The 22,916-nt window shown below is 38.8% G+C and overlaps 1 protein-coding gene and 1 long non-coding RNA gene across 3 annotated transcripts in view; one reads left to right on the forward strand and one right to left on the reverse strand.

Annotated features, from left to right (window-relative positions):
- Positions 1-22,916, reverse strand: part of WNK1 (WNK lysine deficient protein kinase 1) — a 104,808-nt gene that overhangs the window by 55,918 nt on the left and 25,974 nt on the right. The window contains 3 exon segments of the mRNA XM_030479685.1: positions 6,742-6,899; positions 8,946-9,166; positions 14,017-14,189. Of these exon segments, the coding sequence (XP_030335545.1) occupies positions 6,742-6,899; positions 8,946-9,166; positions 14,017-14,189 (552 nt within the window).
- Positions 1,142-21,485, forward strand: LOC115605376. Of its 2 annotated transcripts, XR_003990584.1 has the most exons (3): positions 1,142-1,571; positions 6,546-6,564; positions 19,170-21,485. It is a non-coding gene; the product is annotated as an uncharacterized LOC115605376 (long non-coding RNA). The 2 variants fall into 2 exon arrangements; XR_003990583.1 differs by lacking the exon at positions 6,546-6,564 and having other exon boundaries at positions 1,259-1,571.

The raw sequence follows: 22,916 nt of genomic DNA on the forward strand, positions 1-22,916 counted from the left end.
AATTCCTGATCATTTTTAAATCATATCCAATCCAAAATTGCTAAGAGACACATTCCAGGCTCAGCAGTGAACAATATAAATAAGAAATATCTCCTTTCACTTCTAACCAAGTTTGTTTTACCTCAACATTGACAAAACCATTTTAGCTGTAATCTAGAAGCTTTTGATACTGAATAGTACAAATGCCTCTAAGATCAACTCATAAAAGCAAACTACTTTTAGAAAGGAATTTGGTCAAATGAGCTTTTTTCTTTCCAACTTCAGATACCATCTGCCCTAGCTGTGCAAACCATATAGCATGTTTTATCTCAGTGTTCAAGCTGATGTCTGCTTTTCCATACTTAGATCATTGTCATTTCTTAAAGAGGACTTCTAATCTAACATGAAAAGCTTCTTAAGATATTAATGCTTCAAAACCTTGAATTCCCATCTTCCATTTTAGGGCTACATATTTCTGAACTGATGAGTCAGTGACTGAACCTCCACCCAGGCAGATTCTTCACTCTTAAAGACATTCCAGCAAAATGCTTGCAACTGAGTTGATAGTGGTAGAAGCTTAAATATTCTTTAGCCCATTCAGTGTGATGCAGAGGAAACACATCTGATGTGCCACTTTTTCCTATTTGATACTCAAGTAGCTGAAGCTTCGTCTTTCAGTGAATATAAGAGTTTGGCCTTTCTTACAACTAATGTTTCCTGTGCTTGGTTGAAGGTTTATGGCCTTCCAGTATCTGCTTTAACAAAAGAACTCTGTTTGAGGATTACCTTCCCCTACTTTTCCACTGATTTTCCCTCCCCTCCCCCTCACTGCTGCTTCTACTTGAAAGATTGATAGGAGGATTTCTCTGTATCTATCTGAACCAGGCCAGGAAACCAACTTGCTCAAGGTAATGAAACAGTTTTACATATGCCTGAGAAAGAGAGTCGCATATTGCTTCCAGAAGGCAAAAGGAGAATATTTATTAACATTCATTAAGCACTTCAAGTAAAATTAATCATAAGTCTAAAGGTTAAGGGATATTTTGCCCATTGCAACTCTAGTGAAAATGACATAGTTGGCTAGTCTAGAAAATTATGATCTCTAACTTAAGACACTAAAGAAGAGATAATTTCATCTCAATTGACCAAACTGCAGCGCTGTGTAGCTGCCTAGTTTCCAGTTAAGAGAATGACCTTCACTCTAACCAGTGAGCTTCAGTTCCCACCAGTTAGCGAAATTAAGGGGTTTTAAACCAGTTAGACACTGCCTGGTCAGGTTACTCATTATGTACCTTGTTCCCTTGGGCCTTTTTTTAAGCTCTGTAGAACAGAGAATAAAAATGTTGTGCCCATTCTGTGGAACATTTCAGTACAGAACAAGTTGTTTTGTTGGTTTTGAAAGCAAAATGTAAAATACCTCCTCCCTCCTTTTTTTTCCCCCCTTCTCATCTTAAGGCTAGCTCAGAAGGCTGTTACAGAGAAGAGACTGGACTTTTGGTGAAAGCAAGGACAAGTGCAAAAATCTCACTTTGTCAAAATAAGCGTGGAGAAAATTAAGTATAGAGAGCAAGTCCATCAGGAGAACTTAAAAGGTAAGTTTAAATAATGGGAGGGGGCAATAGAGAAAAGGGAGTTTTCTGCTTATACTCAGCTGATTTGAAACTGAGGATGGTCTTACTAGCTTTTTTACAACGAACATGTTTGGATTCTTATGTTAGTGGCAGATAACGCAAAAATGAAACAAATCTGCATAATAAACCCATTAACTGTCTTTTTACTAGTCCTGGGACTAGTCAATCATCTAGAAAATTTAAGACTGGGACATTGGAGCATTAGCTATGGAGTAATCACTACCTCTACACATTTGTAAAAATATTCTGTGCTGCAAAAAGAGAGCTTGCAAGAAACAGAGTGTAGAAGTAATCAAGGTCTTACTACATCTGTGAGTGGTAACTGCAACATGAGCAAGAAAAAAAACAAGCCAGGTTTTGAGGCAACTGCATGGGTTACATCGCTTTTGCCAGAGGCTGAGACAAAGCAGCTGAAGCTACTGCAGTTAGTTATGCCTTCACTGCACTGCTTCCCAAACAGACTAAATTAAGAAACCATACTTAAGAAGTCTGTTCTATAAATATCTCTGTTTTCATTTAAATGCACATGTAGTCAATTTCAAATATCTCCTATGACAAACTGTTTAATTGAAATATGCATAGAACAGGTCAAAGAAAGAATACCAGTCTCCAGAGGGGAACGAAGTCAGACAGAGAAACCTTCCTGAATTTTACCAAGATCTTACTCTCCCTCTTTTTTTCTTGTGCAAGTATGTAATAGAATTAAGTATATTGATTACATTTTGTATTGAACTGCTTGAATTGTTTTGATTTGGTGCAGAATTGGGAAAAAAAAAAAATAAAAGGGGAGGGAAGGACAACACCCATTCCCTGATCTATTAGTATATCACACAGTTACGTCTGCACAAGACAGCAGAGGGGAAAAATAAAAATAAGTCACAGGAGCAGGCAGGACTACTTTAATAGCATGGCTGATTTTCAATTAATTACAGGCTTAGATGCTGGGTTTTTTCTGAGGGCAAGTAGGCAGCAGCAAGTGCTCACTGGACGGATTCAGTCCCAGTTGAAGAGACATACTGCTTGAACACCAGAGGAATCCCAGGAGTTGCAATTTCTTTAAGTACTAACTACTAATTGATTTGGAACCATTCCCAAAGAGCAGCAAAGGATAGCTTCAAACAAGGGGTTTTCAGACAAAATTGCAACTTTATGATTTAACGAGAACAAAGAAGGCGGCTAGACTCCTTTATGCCTGAGTGACAAGATATGCAGATCTCATTTTCCTTTCTAAAGAAACTGCTAGTGAAAGGGTCTGGACTGGGCATGCTAAAAGGATGCAAGTACAAAGAAAGGTCAATACCCTGTCAAACTCCTGCCAACTTCCTTACTGGAACTGTAAAATGAAGTTCAGCATAACACCTTGAGCCCTACAAATTGTAGACTGCTTTGGGTTTGGGTTTTTTTGTTTGGATTTGGGGGTTTTTTTTTGGATTTGGGGTTGGGTTTTTTTTTTTAAGCTAGGCATTTACCCAGATTCTTCCATTGAAGAAATAATTCTCCTAGTTAAAGTGAGCCAGAAAACCAATTTAATTGCAATTCTGTTTCTTGGGCCAGAGAAGACTCAGGAATTTAACCCTAGCACTGATTTAAGGAAAAACAGGAACTCCCGACTGAGACAACAGAGACAAGCATCTTGCAGAACAGCAGACTCATGCAGCAGTGCTATTATCCAAGATGTGAAGCAACACTAACTGTCTGGGCCAAAAGATGTCTCATCTCTAGGAAAAATTTCAGCCTTTAGATCTGGCATCTAGATCTTTGCCTACCCAACTGTATTATTTTATCAGAAAACTGTTTCCAAACATGAGGGAAGACTGAACAGAAGAGGTAGAACACATATCAGAGTACTCCGGACAATCCTGGCAAAAGCCCAACCCAGTGCTGCAGTATCTGGGCATCAGCTAGAGCAATCCTTATCAAAAATGTGTAAGGTTAAAATGCAGTGCAACTGAAGGCCACCCTAAAATAGAGACCAACATACAGCCAAAAAGAGAGAAAAGAATATAAGCGGGTAGTACCAAGTCCAGTCCTGAGAGGATACCCTGGGCATTAAGACACCTTTTACACGCTTCTGTCCTAAGCAATAGCAAGGATTTAAGCTAACAGAGCAACTCTGCTTTTTACTAAGCCTTATAGCTACAGCAAAGGGGGTGAGGGAAACCAATTAATTTAAATACATATCGCCTGCAGTGAGTGGCTGCACATTCTGATCTTACCACCTTTGGGGTTTCAGTGGTTTTCAAGCTCCCACATGGCATGATCTTTCATGACTGTCAACATCAGACCATTATTACTGTACTTCCCTCTCATCTCTGTGTATGCATCTGGATAAAATAATCCTTTCATTTAAGGGACAGCAGGACTACAGCTGCCACCTCAAAATATTCCTAAACATGCCTAGGAAAGTAGCAAAGTAAGGGGTTGAAATGGAAATGTTAAACACCTTCCACAAACCACATTCACCTTCCAAGACACATTAGAAAGAAACATGTTGGTACATACTCTTGGAGTCACCTACACAGAAAGTTTTCTGACTTCATTCTGTTACTGATGGTTCACACACTGTCCTTTTTAAGTACTGTATTTCCCAACTGGTTCACCCCTCACTCACAACTGCAGCCGCTGTCTAAATTAAAGTCTCCTTCGAAATGAAAGAAAATCTTTCCTTTAACAAGGAGCAAAGGACAAGGGCAGAAAATTATATGGCTCTTTTTCACATTGGTTCACAGAGCAGTAAAAAGAATACAAAGAGTATTTTATTTCACTTTCATAATATGGTTCTGCTTTCCACATTATAAAAGAAACACTGATTTTTCCATTATCAGTTAAGACAGGTTTATGATTTATTTCCAGATAATATTGTCTTTTTTTCATTGAAAGCCTTCCTCCACACTTGTTCAAGTTTTGTTTGCTGTCGATTTTGTTTTTAAACAAACTGCTTTGAGTACAACGAAATTAGCAACCCCAAATAATATACCAAAGCACACAGCTTTTCATTCCCTGTCTAGAAACAGGTAAATGTACATTTCATTTTATTTACCTTCCTGTTCTTTGCTCCTTCTGAAAGAAACTATTTCCTTGGTTTTGTATAAAAGTACATTTTAGAGCTCTCAAGCAGCAGATAAAACGATGTGGGGGGGAAGGGGGGGAATGAAAATCAATTAAATTCAAACTGTGAACCATCAGCAGCAGAGTACAGAAGGTGGTGGTGTTGGACAGACAGACAAAAATTACTAGTGTTTCTCATCCACTTAGACTTTCAACAGTCAAACAAAAACAATGTGGAGAAAGAAGCATCAGGCACAGTAAACAAGTGGTAAATTGAACCTTGGTAAGTCTCTAGGTAAGTCTGCTACAAGCCCCTACATGGTTTTCCAATTGCTAAGTGCTTCACAGACAGGGAAAAGACAGCTCTTTAAGACCTGGGGATTTCCAAGCCTGAGACTGTCTCAAAAACCGATTCTCACTGCAGCCCAGTTCCTAGTACCTCTAAGGAATGGCCAGGGCAGTTACATCAGGTATCTGTTCTGAGGAAAAACACCCATCCAAGTTATGCTGCTTTGGCTCTGGCCAAGACATATACCTAAGCGTAGCAAAAGGTACCACAAGGACTGTTTTGGCAAGACATTTAGTTTTCTTTCACTAATTCAAATAGCTCGTGGATCTGATTATGCTGTAAGTAGAGTAAAAGCTAGACATTACCACTGCTTTTCCTCCCTATTTAGGAAATTACAGCTATGTCCACCACATACAAAAAAAGATTCTGCGAGTGTGCATATATATATGTACACACGCATATATATATAAACTTACTCTAACATCTGTTCAAAACAAAATGGTCATTTATCCCTTCTTCCTCCTTCTGTGCCTCACCAACATTCCCCTTCAAAGAAGGGATAGTCTTTTATTTCACCAAGCCTTCCTTCAGAATTCTTTACTTCTGACATAAAGACCCTTCCGTCCACATCTGTTAGTCACTAATTAGATCAGCCTTTTATAGTGTGAGGCATTAGGAATAAGAGAGCATTTTCTTTTTCCAAAGGAAAGCAAGTCATTTATTAAATCCTGAACTTCTCCAAGATAATACACACAAAACGTTTAACAGGAATTCATTTGTCTACAGATCAGACACATAAGTTTTTTCCTCCCTTCGCACATCAGCACAAGTATTCTGAGAAATCAGTGAAAGTTTTCACTTCCCCAAGTGATCACCTCACTTTTCTTTTTGAATGCTTAGGTCAGAAGGTTGAACATGTGTGGTTTGTTTTACTGCACTGGTACAGTCTTCACAAAATTGTTTGAGAGATCACAAAGGAAACCTAGCCACAACCATTCTCAACATTTCTAGCACCACGGTTCTGCTTCAAGGTCTGTAGGTTTCACACAGTCCAATCAGATGGGCAAGCTCGAATCTCTTGCTTGCCTTCTCAGCCTTATTTGGTTTCACTCACAACACCCCTACCACCACCACTACGTTTACCAGCACTTTTCAAGGTAGAATACCTTCCTGCTATTTATCATGTATTTCACTGCATAATTACAAGTGCACCCGACACACAGTAGCTAAGGGCCATTTAGAATTCAGCAAACTATTAACTTGGAATCACTCTTGGTAACAATTTACAATTTACCCTGGCAGGCAACTGAGCCAAAGTGCTCTGAATTTGTGATCCAGCTTTATTTCAGAGAACAAAGTTACCAGCTAATCTTGTAGACTGAAATAATTCTACCACCCCCCCAGTGGCTTTGAAAATAACCTGTTACTACTTTAATGTGGTTTTTTGACTGAGGGTTTTTTGCTTTTCTTTCGCTTGGTGTGGGGGGTTGCTTTTTTGGGGGGAGGGGGAGGTTTAAACCCTGTGCAACACCTTCTTACATACTGAAGGAAGAATATGAACACATGCTAAATTTTATTTCTATTCACATATTTTACAGGCTTCTGATTTGCTGTTTGGTAAGTTGAACCATGCTATACCTTTCCACCCACCCTCCACTCCTCCCCCCCAAAAAAATAATCTTGTCAGCTTCTTTTTTTCCCCCTACACACACTTGCACAGCACCATGCTAGTCAGCTGTACCCTTTTGCTGCTAATAGCAGTAGCTTTAGAATCAGTAGCGGGGAGGGACTTACACTGGTCACTCGACGGTAGATCTGCGCAGCATTTTGGCACTCGGAATAAGGATACTCAGACGTGGCCATCTCTAGCATACACATCCCAAAAGCATATACATCAACGGATTCATCATATTTCTCCTCATACATCTCAGGGGCCATGAACTCTGGGGTACCTTAAATTAAAAGAACGATTCAGACTCTAAATGTCTCAAAGTGAGCAGAGGCTGCTGGCGTTACTCACCGCAGGAGGAAGCGGATGGGCAGACCTGTGAGACAAGAGAAAGTGGAGGCAAAAAGAAGAGGGAGGAAACCCTTAGTCACTCTGTTACATCAACATACTTTGTGAGTCTTCCACTGCAAGGCCTTGTGAAATAAGAACAGCACAAAAGGACTGATGCAAATTCCTGTTTTATGTGTGTTAGTTCATCTAGGTATCAAAACAGACTGGATCAGGCAGGAGTCAAATAGACAAGAGGGTATAAGAAGAGGGGAAGACTGTAGACTAGCCATAGGCTACAAACCAAATACTAAGGAGAGTTAAGACACTTACCTTTTCTCCCTGTAAGAAAGGAGGCACATTAAACCTTCTTTCAAAAATTACCCAACTGCCCTCTGCTGCAAAAGAAGTAGTATTGGTAAGAGCCCACAGCTAGTCTCTGACCTGGTGCTCTCCATCTACTTTTTGACATAGAATGGTTTGGGAAAGGCCTTGCAATGAAAAACTCTATTGTTACAAATATAAATCTCCATGAAAAAAAGGATAAAAGGTAATTTTCTGCAAAGGCCACTCACCAGAGCCCTTTTTTTCATATACTTACCTTCCCACCTGCAGTATATTTATAGGCCTACTGCAGATACAGGCATTAGTGAGGGACATCCTACAGTCAAAAATACTCAGAAATACAGAGAGATTGAGTTACAGGCATAGAGCGTGAGATTCAACAAGGCCCATTTAAATAGTGTGCAGAAAATTATTGCCCAGTGAAGCATCACAGCATCCCCTCAAAGGGATTGCACTGTATGATCAGATTTACTTTAAGCCAGAGATGCAAGTTTGCTTTTTGTAAATTTAAGCACAGAATTATTTCCTGCAGACACCAGATTCAAGACAGTTCACAGCTCATTCTATAGCCACATTGCTTGTTTTCACCACACTAAAAAGAGAATGTAATAGCAGTCATTTATCCAAAAGCTAACTGTTAACAGATAGCTAGACATGAAGTGGTCATTTTTCAATGATAAATTTGAGGTTAAGATGAGAATGCTTAAGAAATTATTTGCTTATTTATTTATTTACATTGTATGCTTTTCGTTCCTATTAATACTTTGACCTGGTTAAGAAGCAGGAAATATTTCAGCAACAGCTTGCAAGACAATTTATGAGTATATACCATTGATCCCATCTGGGAATCTAGTATAGGGCTGTTGAGTAATACCGCATTGTAGCAAGCTCTAAATACTGAGAGAGCAACTTCATACCCTGCAGTCTATTCACCCCACTATAGAAACAAAGCTGATAAAACCAATTCTTTCAAGAATTCACAAGAAAGGCTATACTAGTTCCATCAAATCAATTTCTGAAAAAGGTTATTTAGTGGATACACAAGAACAGAGCCAGTATAAGGTAATACTTCCCCAACACATCTTCCTAAGTTACACAAATCCATATTCTATAGACTCCACAAGTAAGGCATTATATCACAGTCAGACTGTGATATAAAGACTGTCTTTTATATACCTTAGTTTCTGATTACTCACAAAGTACAAGAGATTTAATATTAACCCCTGGTGACAGTAAAATACATAAATATATAAATAATTGGCTGTATAAATTAATGCTACTCTAAATATCAAAATGTTGCTTGGTCACCAAAATGCATTTGTACATTATTTGAAGCAGCATCATATTAAAGCTGAGATTTATGTGTAGTTAAGAGTGGTTTTATCAACAATGTTGCACTAAACTGTTGGGCAGGACAATAAATCTACATTCCAAAATGCTTAATGTTAATATACAGATACCAAAAGCCCAACCAAAGTTTCAACATGTAATCTCATCAGGAACTCAGAATGACCTCAACAGCCAAGAAATGTTTTCACGCTTTGACCATGTACCTTTGAAACCATATGTTTAAGGGAGGAAAAAAAAGATTTTTAAAATACTCGAGTTTCCAAAGAAGTAAACTGGCTCATCAGCCTCCAAAACAGGAGAGGCTTACCTATCACACTTTTGGCAAAAGAAGCTCGTTTCAGGGTTGCCAGACCAAGGTCTCCAATCTTGACTGATCCAGTAGGGCCAGTAATGAAGATATTGTCACATTTTAAGTCTCTATGAATAATGGGAGGAGTGCGTGTGTGTAGAAATTGCAAGCCTTTCAGTATCTGACGGCACCAGCTTCGTAGTACTTTAATTTTCATCACTTTAAATCTTTTCAAATACCTAATGAAAAAATAACAGTAGGTTAAATAGGTTCTGCCAACAAGTAGTAGATTATGCTATATTGTTATGCTATATTATTTGCTGTTCTGAAGTAAAAAAGCAGTAAAGAGATGTACAAACTTCAACTTCACCTTCTATTTTAAAAGCTAACTGGGCATTTCCAGACTTCAGAGAAGCTAAAGATGACACCCCTCCTAAAACCTACCCACTTTATTCTAGCTAAGGAACTATAAAGCTAAAAGATAAATGTGAAATGCTTGAGCTATAGCTAATAATTCATTTGCACAGAAAGTCACCCTCTGGTAATTACACAATTGGCTTGCTAAGTTTCAAGGCACTGCTTCTCTGACAGAGTTAAAGGCTTATGCATTGCAATTCTTTATCTATTAATTTAAGAGGGGTTTTGTTCTTCCCTTTTATCCTGAAACTGCTCAAATAGTTACAGCCTTTTCCTTGAGTAAATATAACTGGATGAGAAGGTGGGGCACTAGAGCCAAAACACTAATAACAACCAAGTACAGAATTGTTGCAAACTGTGAGAGCTCTGCAGTCAGTACCGATAACTTTGACAAGGGTGTTTGGACTAATATTCATAAGTAAGGTTTTCAGCTTACACTTTAAATCTGCTTCAAATTCACTTGTTAAGTTGTCAAGCAAATTAGAAATTCTTAGAGATCACTTCCCTGGTGCAGGACAGGGTTTGAGCACCTGAATCTGACTGGTACTACTCACTACTTCAAAATTATGGATAGATACAGATGGGGCAGGGAAATCTGTAAAAAAGTTCTGCCAAATAAATGACATGGAAGAGTTCATATGTAAAGTTAGCATCCCCTTGCAGGTAGAATGTGACCCAACCTTAATTGTTTTAACATTGCTGCTTCTTAAAATTCCATGCCAGAAGAGTCAAATTTCATACCAAAATATTTTCCAGTGCTCGTTACCCAAAACGATGATCTTATTCTCCTCCCTAACTTCCACAGATTAGAGATGCCCCAAGATGAATAACCTGTGACAGTATTCAAGTGCTTTCCAGCAGTATATGTGCACAACCTTCTATGGGTAAAACAATTTGAAGTGAAGAGTTGTTTTCTTCCCTTTGAAAAGTATGGGGTGAAATGCATTTAGAGAAAGGAACTAGTATGTTGTGTAGAGCAAGAGTGTTATTCAGAGAGTGTTACTGAAAGTTTAAGATAAAGACCAGTTTCACACTACTGCAAGACTGGTAGGAAATTCTGTGACCAGCACGAAGTCTAGCAACTACCATCTTAAAATACAACCAAGTCATGCTCAATTATTCCATGTTAGTGTTCAGTCTCTTCTGCATATCCACTTAATCAGGAAAAAAGGTAGTGATTAAATCACTTGAATCAATGCCAACACAAAAAATGCGGTATATTAAGGCCTTTAACTATTTTTCTCCAGTTCAAAAGAATACCTGGAAAATCAAGTTGCTAGCAATAACTTCGCTGTGAAAACAGATCTGTAAAAGCAATCGAGACCCAGTTCCAGAAGGAAATAAAGTCTCAAAACAGAATGTAAAGACAGGCAGGGAAAAAGCCAAGCCAAGGAAGGAGACTAACTGAAGGAGGTTCTGAATCACATCAGCTACCACTTGAATTCTTGCTATTGACACAAGCCTCATTCATCTCTCTTGAGCTTGTTCCAAAGATCACATGGTAGGGGCACTTCAGTTCAGCATCTGGAATCCCTAATTACATTCTTGGTTTCAAATATGCTAGTCTACTGCCAGCTTCTCACTATTAAAGGACCTGGGTCCAACCATCACACAGCATCCTGCAGTGTTGCTGTTATTTTTCCATAACACTGTCATGAACGAAGTCACATGTCACTTAAGGCAGAAACCATTTTAAAATGGAAGTGTATATATAATACATAAAAATACACAGACAATGCTACTAGCCAATATGTCTGCAATTTTTCTAGTATCATAGGATAACTCAGGCTTGAAGAGACATTAGGAGGTTTCTTGTTTAAGTTTCTGCCCAGAGTCAGCCATGAAGTCAGCCATGGTTACTCTGGACTGTATCTAGCCAGGTTTCTACAATCAACAAAAATGACACCTGCACAACATTTTGAGACAACCTGTTCCACTGCTTGACTATCACCACTGAAACAGCTTGTCTTTACATCAGCCTGAACCTCTTTGGTTCAACTTGTGCCAGTTGTCTCTAATCCTCCCACCATTCACTGCTGTAAAGAGCCTGATTCCCTCGTGTGCCCTGGAAGGCTGCCTTTAGGTCTCCCCCAAAGGATCCTTCTTCAGGATGACTAAATCTAGTTCCCTCAGCCCCTCTTCACAGAGCAGGGACTGCAGCACCTGACCATCTTGGTGGGCCTCCACTGAACTTGCTCCTGCGAAATCAACAGTGTTGTCTATTTTAAAGGGTAGTATTAATTTTTTTAAAAGATAGATATTTGATCTTTGCACAGAATACACACAAAGATGAGAACACAAGGCTTTCTTAATAGCTTCAATGAATAGTGATGGGCGCTAGAATTTGGCTGTCTCAAGGCTGGTTTTTTGTGGGATTGGTTTTTGAGGGTTTTTTTAAGCAGGAATGCTGCTAACCTATAGCATCTCAGCTTGAGGAGCTATAGGGAACCCTACTAAGTTAGCAGAGTTAGTTATGTGTCCTACTAGACAGCTGACACATTCATTTAAAGCGGATCAGGACACATACTGTAACAGCCTTGGACAAAACTAATGGCTGAGACCTAGGCCAGATTGAAAATTGCTGCCTTCATTAACAGTATAATTAAGACTTAAAATAGACAACTCCATTTTGCTTTTCCAAGATTTTAATTCCATGATAGCATACAATACCAGTTTAATTCTTTACAACAATTGAGTTGTAATACTTTTGCACTGGTATGCAGAAAATCAGGGATTTCTCCGTGCAAAATTAAAAGTTTGTGCAGACGGCATTTGAAAAGATTGAGTCCACAATATTTTAACATTATGTGTGTGTATATATCTAAATGTATATAAATATGAAAAAGCATGAGGAAAGTTTTCTTTAAGACATCACCACACTTTTCTTCTGTTTACTTTTTTTACACCAAGTGGCAACGATGTCCGTGTCCCAAGTCTCAAAACGAGGAAGGCATCACTTGTATTAAATGCGGGTAATGTAAACATACAAAAAAAGAGAAATGGAAGCAATACTCAGCCAAATATAAACAAACACAAGTGTGCAGTGTAAATCTAGGAATACAACACAGGTACCTGAAATACTTAATCATACTAAATTTGGCATATCAGAATTTTCCCATATAGTTTACCTGTCAAGACTCAAGTCAAGTGGACAAGAATAAACTAAATCACAGTTATAACACAAACTATGCAATAGTAGGGAAAAGCCCACCTAGAAGTCTACAATTTAAAAGATGTTCAATTAAAGAACATCTTAGTTATTAGTTATTTCTGGATAAACTTCCATTCTTTAGAGTATAAAATAATCTTATAAACAACAAATCTTCCTACCAACACCCTGCATATAACTGTCTATTATTACGTTGTCATCTTGCTTATGCCGCCACATAACAAGATCCAAATATTAAGATCTAGGGGGGGTAGGGAAGGAGTTAAAAAAGGAGGGGGCGGGGGAAGGGAAGTTAAGTCTAACACTATATATTCTAGCATAAAATTAGGCAACTTTAAATAAAGGCATCTGTACATAGCTGTAAAGCCTTTACTTTATTACTGGCTCTGAAAACAGCACATGAAGCAACAGATACATTTTATCTGAAATACTTTAACCAACCTCAGAAAAGTCTTCCCTGTACCTGCAGCTAAAAAAGAAAGTTGCAGTGTCTTCAACTGCAACTTCCAGTGCTATTTCAAGAGGCAAACACTTCCCTATAATTGCAGGCCAGACCCCCAAAGTGCCATTTTTATCTTCTTTAAGTATGTCCATTTGTGGCTATCAATAAGCATCATAAAAACACAAGGCGTTCACATGCTATTTTAGCCAAATAGATTGCAAGTTGTTTCCAGCTAGTACAGCCTGCTTACACATTTAGGTTCTGAATGCCTCACCAAGACTTAAATGGGCACTGAATTAAGAGGACGTCTCACAATCCCTGAATTTCAAATGCTCCAGTTTTATTTCCAGTAGATTAATTGTGACTGGATGCTGGTGCACAAGCTCATAGCTCTACAAGTTTCTATAGTGCGAGGCAAAAATGGGATGTCAGTATAACCCCCGCAGGCTCCACATACCACTAGAGGGCCCTCACAGCAGCTCGATTTGCAGGTGTCTGCTTTTAGCTCTGGCTTAAGGATAGAACTAGTTTCACCGAGCTACTCCACAAGTTGAAATTCCAAGCATCGGTATACTTTCGGATTTTTGTTTGGTACTACTTCATGAAGTTTCAGCTAAACAAATAGGTAGCGGTTTGTTCGTGTACACATATTATTTGTACTGTAGTAACACCCAAAACCTCCCAAAAGAGGTGAATTAATTCAGGCTTTGAATGTTACAAATCATCTCACACTAATGGAAAGCAGCTGGAGCAGAAAATGAAAAGATGTGAGAAATGAAAACAGAGCATTGTCTTCCTGAACCCTCAAAAGCTGAAAATTTTCTGCATGTGTTTACTAGGACATCACAAGGAAGAATCTGGACAAGCTTGCTAATTTAAAGGATGTTCTACCATACCCTGCAGGGCTAGCAAGACTCCTTTTAAACCAGAATTTCCCCACAGAAGGTTCGCCCTCAGCAAGAGGTCTCTGTTCTTATCTATTCTGAAATATGATCTATTTCTAGCGCTCTGATTTTGTGCTAATGATTCTCATATGCTTTAACATTCCTTAATTTACTTACGTTTTCAACGTTCCAGATGTCATGAGTTCCGTCACGAGAACAATACACTTTTTCCCTTTCACTGTAGACTCCCAGGAATCATAGAACCTGACAATATTGGGATGCTGAAGCCCTTTCAGCATCCCGGCTTCCTCTTTAAATCTTTGACGCTCTGACTTGGACAGCTTCCGATCCTAATGGAAAAGAAAAAGTACATCAGAAATCTTTATTTCTTACTCAGAGAAGCAGCAACTTGAACAACAGTTGCGTACAGTCGGTGAACAAGTAAGAATTGGCAGTCTTAAATGATGTTTGGTTTGCAACTACCCTTAAATATGCTCATTTAGAAGACATTCTATTAGTCTTTTTTGTCATATTTTTTCCTTACAATCTAACTGCTCTCAGAGGTAAGAACTGCAACTCTGTGGATTATCCCCTCTACCTGTTTCCTCTTCCCCTACTCTAACAAATCTAGCCATTGCCTGAGTTGAGGTGAAAGGAGAACATAATGTCTTCCAATATTCAAGTGATCCAGAGTAGACAAAATTGGATCATTTAAAGCATCTCATGTTGTACATAACAATGTTTAGTTATGCCTATGTGTATAATATCCAGACCACTGGTAACAGATGGGATTAACCTTCCACATAGGGGGTAGAGCATAAAACCTAACACATACCATAAACTTATAACTGCAGAAGAACAAGCGAGTAAGTTGGATTTTTTTTTTTTATTAAAAGCATGACCTCATGATTGAGCAAGTTTCCTGTAATCTAGCATCAAGGAAAACAAAACCATAACTCACGCTAGAGACAGAAAGCAATCTTTTGGCCAGAGACAGACCATGAAAAAGCATTCCTAGACAATATTGTTTTATTATCTACCAGCAACTAGCTATCAGATAGCGTTAGGACTCTGAGCAGCTATTACCAGACTAAGCTGCACATCTCCAGAGAAAACTGACTCCTCGTGCCATTCAGTTTTCTCAGCTTACCAATGCACTGGCCACACCACTCAGATTGATAGACATAAATTGGATCTATATGCAGTTTGTATTAAAAAACCGAAACAAAAACAAACACCCAAACAAGCAACATTTCAGGATATAATTAAAGCCCAGAATTTTAGAATCATTGTTCCTAACAGTTATTTAGGAATAACCAGTGACCTCTTTGTCAAATCTGAATAATAATTCTAAGTCATTTCATTTCATATTTCCTTTTCAATTAAAGGAGGTAGTAAAACCATGCAGGGTTTACTTATACTGCTCACAATCTCCTACTATCCTCCAGGCAGTAATTTCTCTTCCTTTGTTTACCAGTAATGTGTTTTCTCAATACCATTCAGCCATGCTAATACCTAAACCATCCTATATTCACTTAGATCATTAACTTTTCCTCAGAGTTTCACAGAGTATCTTTCCATATGGACAAACTTCATTTCCAGATGAAGCTCCAGTTTTCAGAAGTGTAAAAGCCTTCCAAGTGAAAGTTTGAGAACAGAGTTGAAATGACCTCAGGAATCACTATCTTATCAGTGCCTATAAACGTCAGCCACACGCATGCTTTTGCAGTTCTTAGGAAGATGCTAAATTCTTCGGTCTCGTAAATTTAGTCTCTAGACATGAAAAGCATCCAATCCTGCAACTATTTCACTCTGCAGAAATTAGCACTACCACCTCTTCTCACTCCTTCATAAACATACTTGCACTAACAAATTTTGAAATAATGTATTTGCAGAAACATTACACAAACATTTGAGTATTCATGTCTGCCTAGGTGTTAGCTTGGGTTTTCTTAATATGGAAGTAACACTTCCATTTGCACTATCTTACCCATCTAATAGCTTTCCTTTCATTACAATAAATAGGGCAGCACAACTTTTGTTCACCTTGACTCTTACAAGCAGCTGTGATAAAGAAAAGCAGCAAGTTGCAATACATGTATCAGTCAACAGAACATACACACATGCTTCTTAGGATCACTCAATGCTTAAAGCAATACAAAAATCACAATAATGTAATTATTGTTACAGTAAAATAAAGATTCTTCTCAGCCTCTGCACCTGATCCACATAATCCAGATATTAAAACTAGTGTATAGCTGTAAATCCAATTATTACATATGGTTATTATAAAAACATGGCTGCAACAATTAATTTTATATCACCTTTAAATTTAGCCATGTAATATGAACAGCTGCATTCATTTTTGTCCAATACCTAGATTTTAAATATACATTTGGATTAAGTTTCCTTTGTTTTATGCATTCTAATAAGTTACCTACACAAACATTACTAACCAGTTTTAGACTACACTTGACACTAAGTTATCATCTTAAATCTGTGTAAACCTGATCTCCCTTAAGGGCCTTACACTCTTTTCCCTACCACTGTACTACTAACCCCAAATAGAAACTAACAAGTGCTATTCACTCTTATCAATGAACAGACTGTTAACAGGCAGGCATATTTTGACTCATTTCCCTTTCTGGCCACATCAATGGTAGCATCGTGTTCCTGCACACGTATCTGTGACGTTTAAAACAGACACTGAACACTTCAGTGCTGGCATTAAAGAAAAAAAACACCAAGACAGTGACAATACATGGAGTAATTCAACACTACTTTGAAAGTCACAGTGCCCTAAAGATACGGCACAAGACACAAACACAGGCCAACAAATTTCACTCAGGGAAGACAGCTATGTTTTTGCAACCAAGGAAACATCACACCCTTCAGTGGCATACTGCAGCAGCAAACTGCAGCAGGAAAAGTTAACATTAAACAGAGCTGTAAGGAAAGGGCAGAGAGGCCACTCGTTTCATGAGACTAGCAATGCATGCTACCTTTAACTACCCTCATTTCCTTGTATACACAACCCATACACTCACCTGTAACAGGGTTTTTTTATATTCTTTCCCTAAAGGAACATTAATGCTAGGTAACAGAAAAGGATGAATATACTTTAAAAACACATAACCCTAGCATTCAGGGAAATATTAGGTCTCATGTACAGTTATACTAACAAAATTATCTGTATACACAGCGACTGGTTATACTCACACAAACTACATTCTAAGGCAACCTGCAAATAAGTTAGCCTACAGGCTAACATGCCATTTAAAAACTACAAGTACACTTTCAAAACCTGAATATTCCGTGCACCAGAACCTTAAAACGTATCAGACAGTAAGATCTGCCAGACCGCATAGAGATGTACTAGATCAAAGCCCATCCCAAATAATACATTTTGGCATCTTCTGAGCTGTTAGCGTGGGCAAATATGACAACTTTATGCTCTTTCTTGTACAATGATGCAATCTAAGCAGCTGCAAATACTCAAGTATTGAGATAAGCAAGAACATAAAGTGCCATATGTAATTTGGGAGACTGAGAAATGGTGCTACCAGCCACGTTAGGTATGAATACTTGAGGAAAGACAGAAGAATGCAAGCATCTTGGAATCACATGAAATCCACACATGAAGTTACCGTATAGCAGAGCTGTATCAGACAGAAAAAAGCCATCCCACTTAATGAGAATTTAAAAGATCATTTTCCAAGAATTTGGGAAGGGGACAGCTTTCACAATCTTCAGTTTTAAGTGTATACTCCAAGAGAATCAAAAGCCCAGCTGTGTCCTTCCAACAAGGCAGCTACTTGGGGCAATACTCAGATTCCAGTGTGGCCTTCGAGCAGGAGCCTGCAGGAATGCAAGACCCTCAACTCTATTTCCACCTCTAAAGAGATAGCAAAAAGTTTATGGTGTATGATTCCAAATAATTTTCCTTTTGATAAAATTATCTTGAGGATTAATCAAACAGATCTATCCCCTGCAGCCTTCTTCCTGTAACTCACAGTCTAAATAGGTACACAGATGGACCATTTCAGTGCATTATTTGCTGGTTTCATCTGGAAGCAAAAATGGAAGTTTCGCAACTTAACATTCCTGTATCGTAGAGTAAAAGACTGGTTAAACAAATCTAATGTTTTCTTTGATTTTTATTTGATTTTTATTTTTAAATCAAACAGCCCAAAACTGAATGAATAGAAAGATGCTTTTCCATAAGCCTAGCAAACTTGAACAATTTTATAGAGAAATCACCACTTTAAGAGCAGTTAATAATATATGGCTTGATATCCTATCCTTCAAAGACCAACTTGTCTTGGTACTCCTACTAATAAGATCAAAAAATGGACACCCTCTCTCCTCCCCTAGCCTTTATTTTACTGTAATGAAGCAACTTGAGGCAGACAAGACGAAGTCCTAAGTCTGGAAGTTAGCAAATCACATTCTTGTATCTCAGTTAGCACATGCTGAGCAGATATAGCCCAAATATTTAAAAATATACAAAGCTGTCAAACTGTAGGAGAGTTTGCTTCCTAAAATGGATTTAACTATCCTATAAAATGGCCAGCACTGTTGTTCCTGAACTGATAGCTTCCCTGGAGGACTTAAGTGTCACATCCTAATCACTGGGCTGCCCTTCGAACAAACTGAAACAGATGCATCAAGCCCACTCCGTTCATTTCATTCATTCCTTTCCACCTACATTAAATTGTTTTGACAAGCCAGGACAAACAGCAAGGCTTCCCAGCACGTGACTCATGGTTCTGCAGTGCCAGGGGCCTGAATGGAGACAGGCAGCAAGTGAAGCAATTGTTCAGCTCAGAACAATTCAATAAAGCTTTTCTTGGCTGTTTCAATTTATCCGTGTACTTCCCCTCTGATTTTTTTTTGGTCAGGAAAGAGCTATCAGAGGTGTTTACATTACCCAAAGTAAAACAGGGATCTTAGTCATTCATGACCACAGGTCATTACTTTTTCACTAATGTACTTAACTTGCACACCTAACCATTACTACCCTCTTTCCATCCCTGGACGGAGATGCCTTATATAAAGGCAAGAAAACCCCTGACTCAAAACCACCCCTCGCCCCTAAGATTAGTTATTGTTATCAAGCCACAAAAAACCAAAGCGCATTTGCAAAAAATGCCTGTATTCCTTTGGTAAGTTTTTTCAGCCAAGGCTTAATAGCTATTCAACATCCTTAATGAGGAAAGAAAATACATTTCTGGCACCTAAATTAATCTTAAGTTTCAACTTGGTTGCTCACATAGCTGTTAAGTCCATCAAGTAATTTCTCATATGTTTTCCTTTCTAACTTTCTACAGTGCTTCAGAGTCCTGTCCTATTAACATCATGACAAGAAATCCTGCATCTGCAAAGCACATCACAGTACCACAAGCGGTTGCAGAGCCTGACTCAGACACCGGAGACAGCAGGAGATCCATGTTAGCAAGGCGTCACACTCTGCTCTACCCATTTGAGTCTGCTCTTCACTCAGATCAAGCTCAACCAAGTGTCTCACCTCTGCTGTCCATTTTTACTAACATCAAATGGCCTGAGCTAAATTCTAGGACAATTCAACAGGCATTAAATGGACAGTTATGCAGAAGAGACACACTGCATTCTCAAATATGTGCTACAGGATGCCAAGCAAGTGGGTAACAAAAGAAATACTCTACATGGAAGGAACTAGATCTGCTAACTCGTGCTATTTATCCTCAAAGGTTATTTATACACAAAGTGCCAGAGAACCCTTACGCACAACAGAACAAACCTGACTCAAATCTTCCCATAGTCTCCATCTTCTACAAATAGGTAGACTCACAGGTGACAGAGGTCAACTTTAAACTGGATATTTAAAGAAAAAAAAGGCATGAGCTGCTATACAGCATAGAGAGCTGTTTCCTCTTCCACAGTATTAGGAAGATAATAAAGAGGAAACTGAGAAAGACTGGACACTTTACATACTACAGACAGGTTTCACCAGCTTTCTGCATATCCTACAGCTAGATTCAGAAATTCTACATAGATAATATTACAGGGACAGTTAGTTAGTGGGTTGTTGGTTTCTTTTTTTAAACTACACTAGAGCAACACTATGAAGCTTTTATCCAAAGAGATGCACTAGAAATCACACTAGAAAAATTAGTATCAATGAACTGCCTTCAAGTGGTGTGATCTGAAAGTGTACAGCCATGACAGACTTCAAAGTGCTGTTGAATTATAGATAGTCTGAATCACAACCATGGTAAATTATCTGTGCTGAGGTTACAGCAAGCAGTATTTCATAAAGCTTTCCAAATGTCTCAAAATTTGAGGGGAAGACACTGCTGCTCCAGGCCTATTATTCAGAGGAAGAAGTAGCGTACAGAAGGGACAAATGTTCTTCTGTGTGCATTTCTGCAGCATTTGAGAAAGGCTTTGCAAGCCTTTTAGGCAAGGTTAATGAGGGGTCATCAGAGGAGAAGCTAGCAAGACTGCACTCTGATATTCAGCCTGTTAATGGAACTGAGGCTTTGTGGGCTGCAGTGTTCTCATCCTGAAAAAATCTAGCAGTTAAGAGGAAAAAAAGAGCACAGTGACCATTGAGCTAAATTAACAAAATATCAACAAAGAATCCACTGAGCTTAAAAATCATCCAGCATTACATAGTTAGTACCTAGAAATGGAAGTCTCAGTGCGTAAGAACTGCATCTACTTCTGCGTCAACACAAACCTCTTCAGACTTTCCAGTGTCAGTGTTATAGACTAGCAGAGAGGAAAAAAAGGAAGTGAGGGGGAAGAGACTGTTCAAAAAACACATCCCTGTACAGCCACAGACATTGAAATTGATCAAGGATCTACACAGACCCCTCCATGTGTATACCTTTCTACATGGCACTGAGCACAAAAAAATGATTAAATGGAGCTGAACAGCTACTGTTCCAAAAGTAAGCATCCAGGCTAAACAACTCGTTTCCCCAGCTGCTCCTCATAAGAATTGAGCTCTAGACCCTTCACCAACTTCGTTGCTCTTCTTTGGACATGCTCCAGCAATTCAATGTCTTTCTTCCATGCTGTGAGGGGCCCAAAACTTTTCAGTCCCTTTCCTCTCCATCTTAGGTTGAAGATGGAAGACAAAAGTTTCTGAGGACGGGTAGTGGAATAAAGTGCAATACCAAGTTCACACTTACTTATTGAAAGTAAAATTTCTCATTGCTGCTTGGCAAGTCTCCACAAGAAGAATCAATTTTATACAAGCTACAGACAGCCTTTGTGAAGTACGTAAACAACCTTGAGAAAGAGAACACTGAAGTGTTATAGATAGATAGATAATATACACATCTAACACAATGGAAAAGATTAGGGTTAAAACAGTTACCTATTACACTTTTTAAAGTTTCTAATTCAGGGGAAAGATTCTTTTCTTCTTTTCTAGGCTTCCTCTTACACAAGATATTAAAAATGCTTTAAGTTTCAGTAAAGTACACAAGTAGTCAACCTAAGTGAAAGGCTGAAGGATTATTCACATTAGGTATACTGTTTCCTGGTGTACATTCTCTATTTTACTTTCTGGCATTTCAACGCACAACAGTAGTAGCACTGCACAAAATTTATCAGAAGATGCAGTTAGTTTATTAAAAACACAACAAAAATTAAAATTGTTTCTTGTCCTTTCTCTTACCATAGATACAGGGTAAGTGATACAGTGAACCATAGAATCATAGCATGGTTTGGGTTGGAAGGGACCTTAAAGCTCATCCAGTTCCAACCCTCCTGCCATGGGCAGGGACACCTTCCACTAGACCAGGTTGCTCCAAACCTTGTCCAACCTGGCCTTGATGGCAGCACCTCAAATGATCAAACGCATGCAAGTTTACTTCTGCTGCCCAAAGGTTAGAATTAAAGAAAGAAATTACATCTTGCAGACATGATACTTGGGTAAACTGATGGCAGGAAGAAGAGGAACAAGGAAATGAAACTCTCAATGATTAGACAGAAGAAGAACAGACAGAAGCCTTCATCAGTCAGGGTTTAGTCTGGAGAAGTCAACTATATATACCCTGAAAGAATCAATACTTGAGTAAACTTCAGAAACTAAGAAATACAGCTTTGTCTTAACACTGAAGGGGGAGCATCTGCAACTAAAGCCTATGCATGTGACAGAGATACCAGCACCACTCCCCATTTTATCCTGCCACTGTTTGTCAGTTTGGATGAAGTTATAATTCCTCAGCACAGGGGAAGGGGGAGAACATCACCAGCAATTATATCCCTCTAATATGGTTGCTTCTCACTTTTACTTATGCAGTAGCACCTGTGCCAGCAGTAGTAGTAGCAGCATCTAAGACACCTGGTGGCAGCAATGTCATAGACTTAACCTATGCTTGAAGACATCCTCAGCAAGTCTCCTGATAACAGAAAAGTTATCAAAACTGAAGTTTGTGCTTGCTTGCACCAAGTTCCAGCATCATTAAATACAACTGACCTGTAACTAGTTACAATTACACGGTCCTTCTAGTTCTTCAGCTAGAGAAAAAGTTGGCCAAATCCTCAGGTTTCCAGGATCCCATAATTCACAAGAACATTCAGAAGACACTGCTAATACTGTTATTGAAGTACAGGAAGCAGACAGTAAGGAGTAACTACCACATGCAAAACCAAACATGCTTTAAAAAAAAGGGGGGGAGGAGGGAAAATCAGGAACACTGTTGAAGAGATGAGTTCCCCAACTTCACGATATACAAAGTCATTCTGCCTCACTTCCTCACATGGAACGAATGGCAGAAGTGGGATCAGAAGTGTAAGGAGAACGCAAATACAACGTGCAACGCAAACGCAGCAGCAGAAACACACTTTTCTTTCTCTGCAGGACAACAGTAGATCAGTACACATCCTCTCTATGTAAGGTACAAGAAATCTTACAGTACAACTCCCAGGAACAAAGTCAATCTTTCGTTACAGTATCACCGTGGGAATATTTACTTTCAGCAATGCCAAAAGATTGCTACTTTGGCGTAGCACTGCTACATCAGCGCGCTTCAAAACTATGCGCCATACTAGATGGAAGGCTCACGTCCCATGCTCACCAG

The sequence above is a fragment of the Strigops habroptila genome, chromosome 3 (assembly GCF_004027225.2).
Source record: "Strigops habroptila isolate Jane chromosome 3, bStrHab1.2.pri, whole genome shotgun sequence".
Taxonomy (NCBI): domain Eukaryota; kingdom Metazoa; phylum Chordata; class Aves; order Psittaciformes; family Psittacidae; genus Strigops; species Strigops habroptila.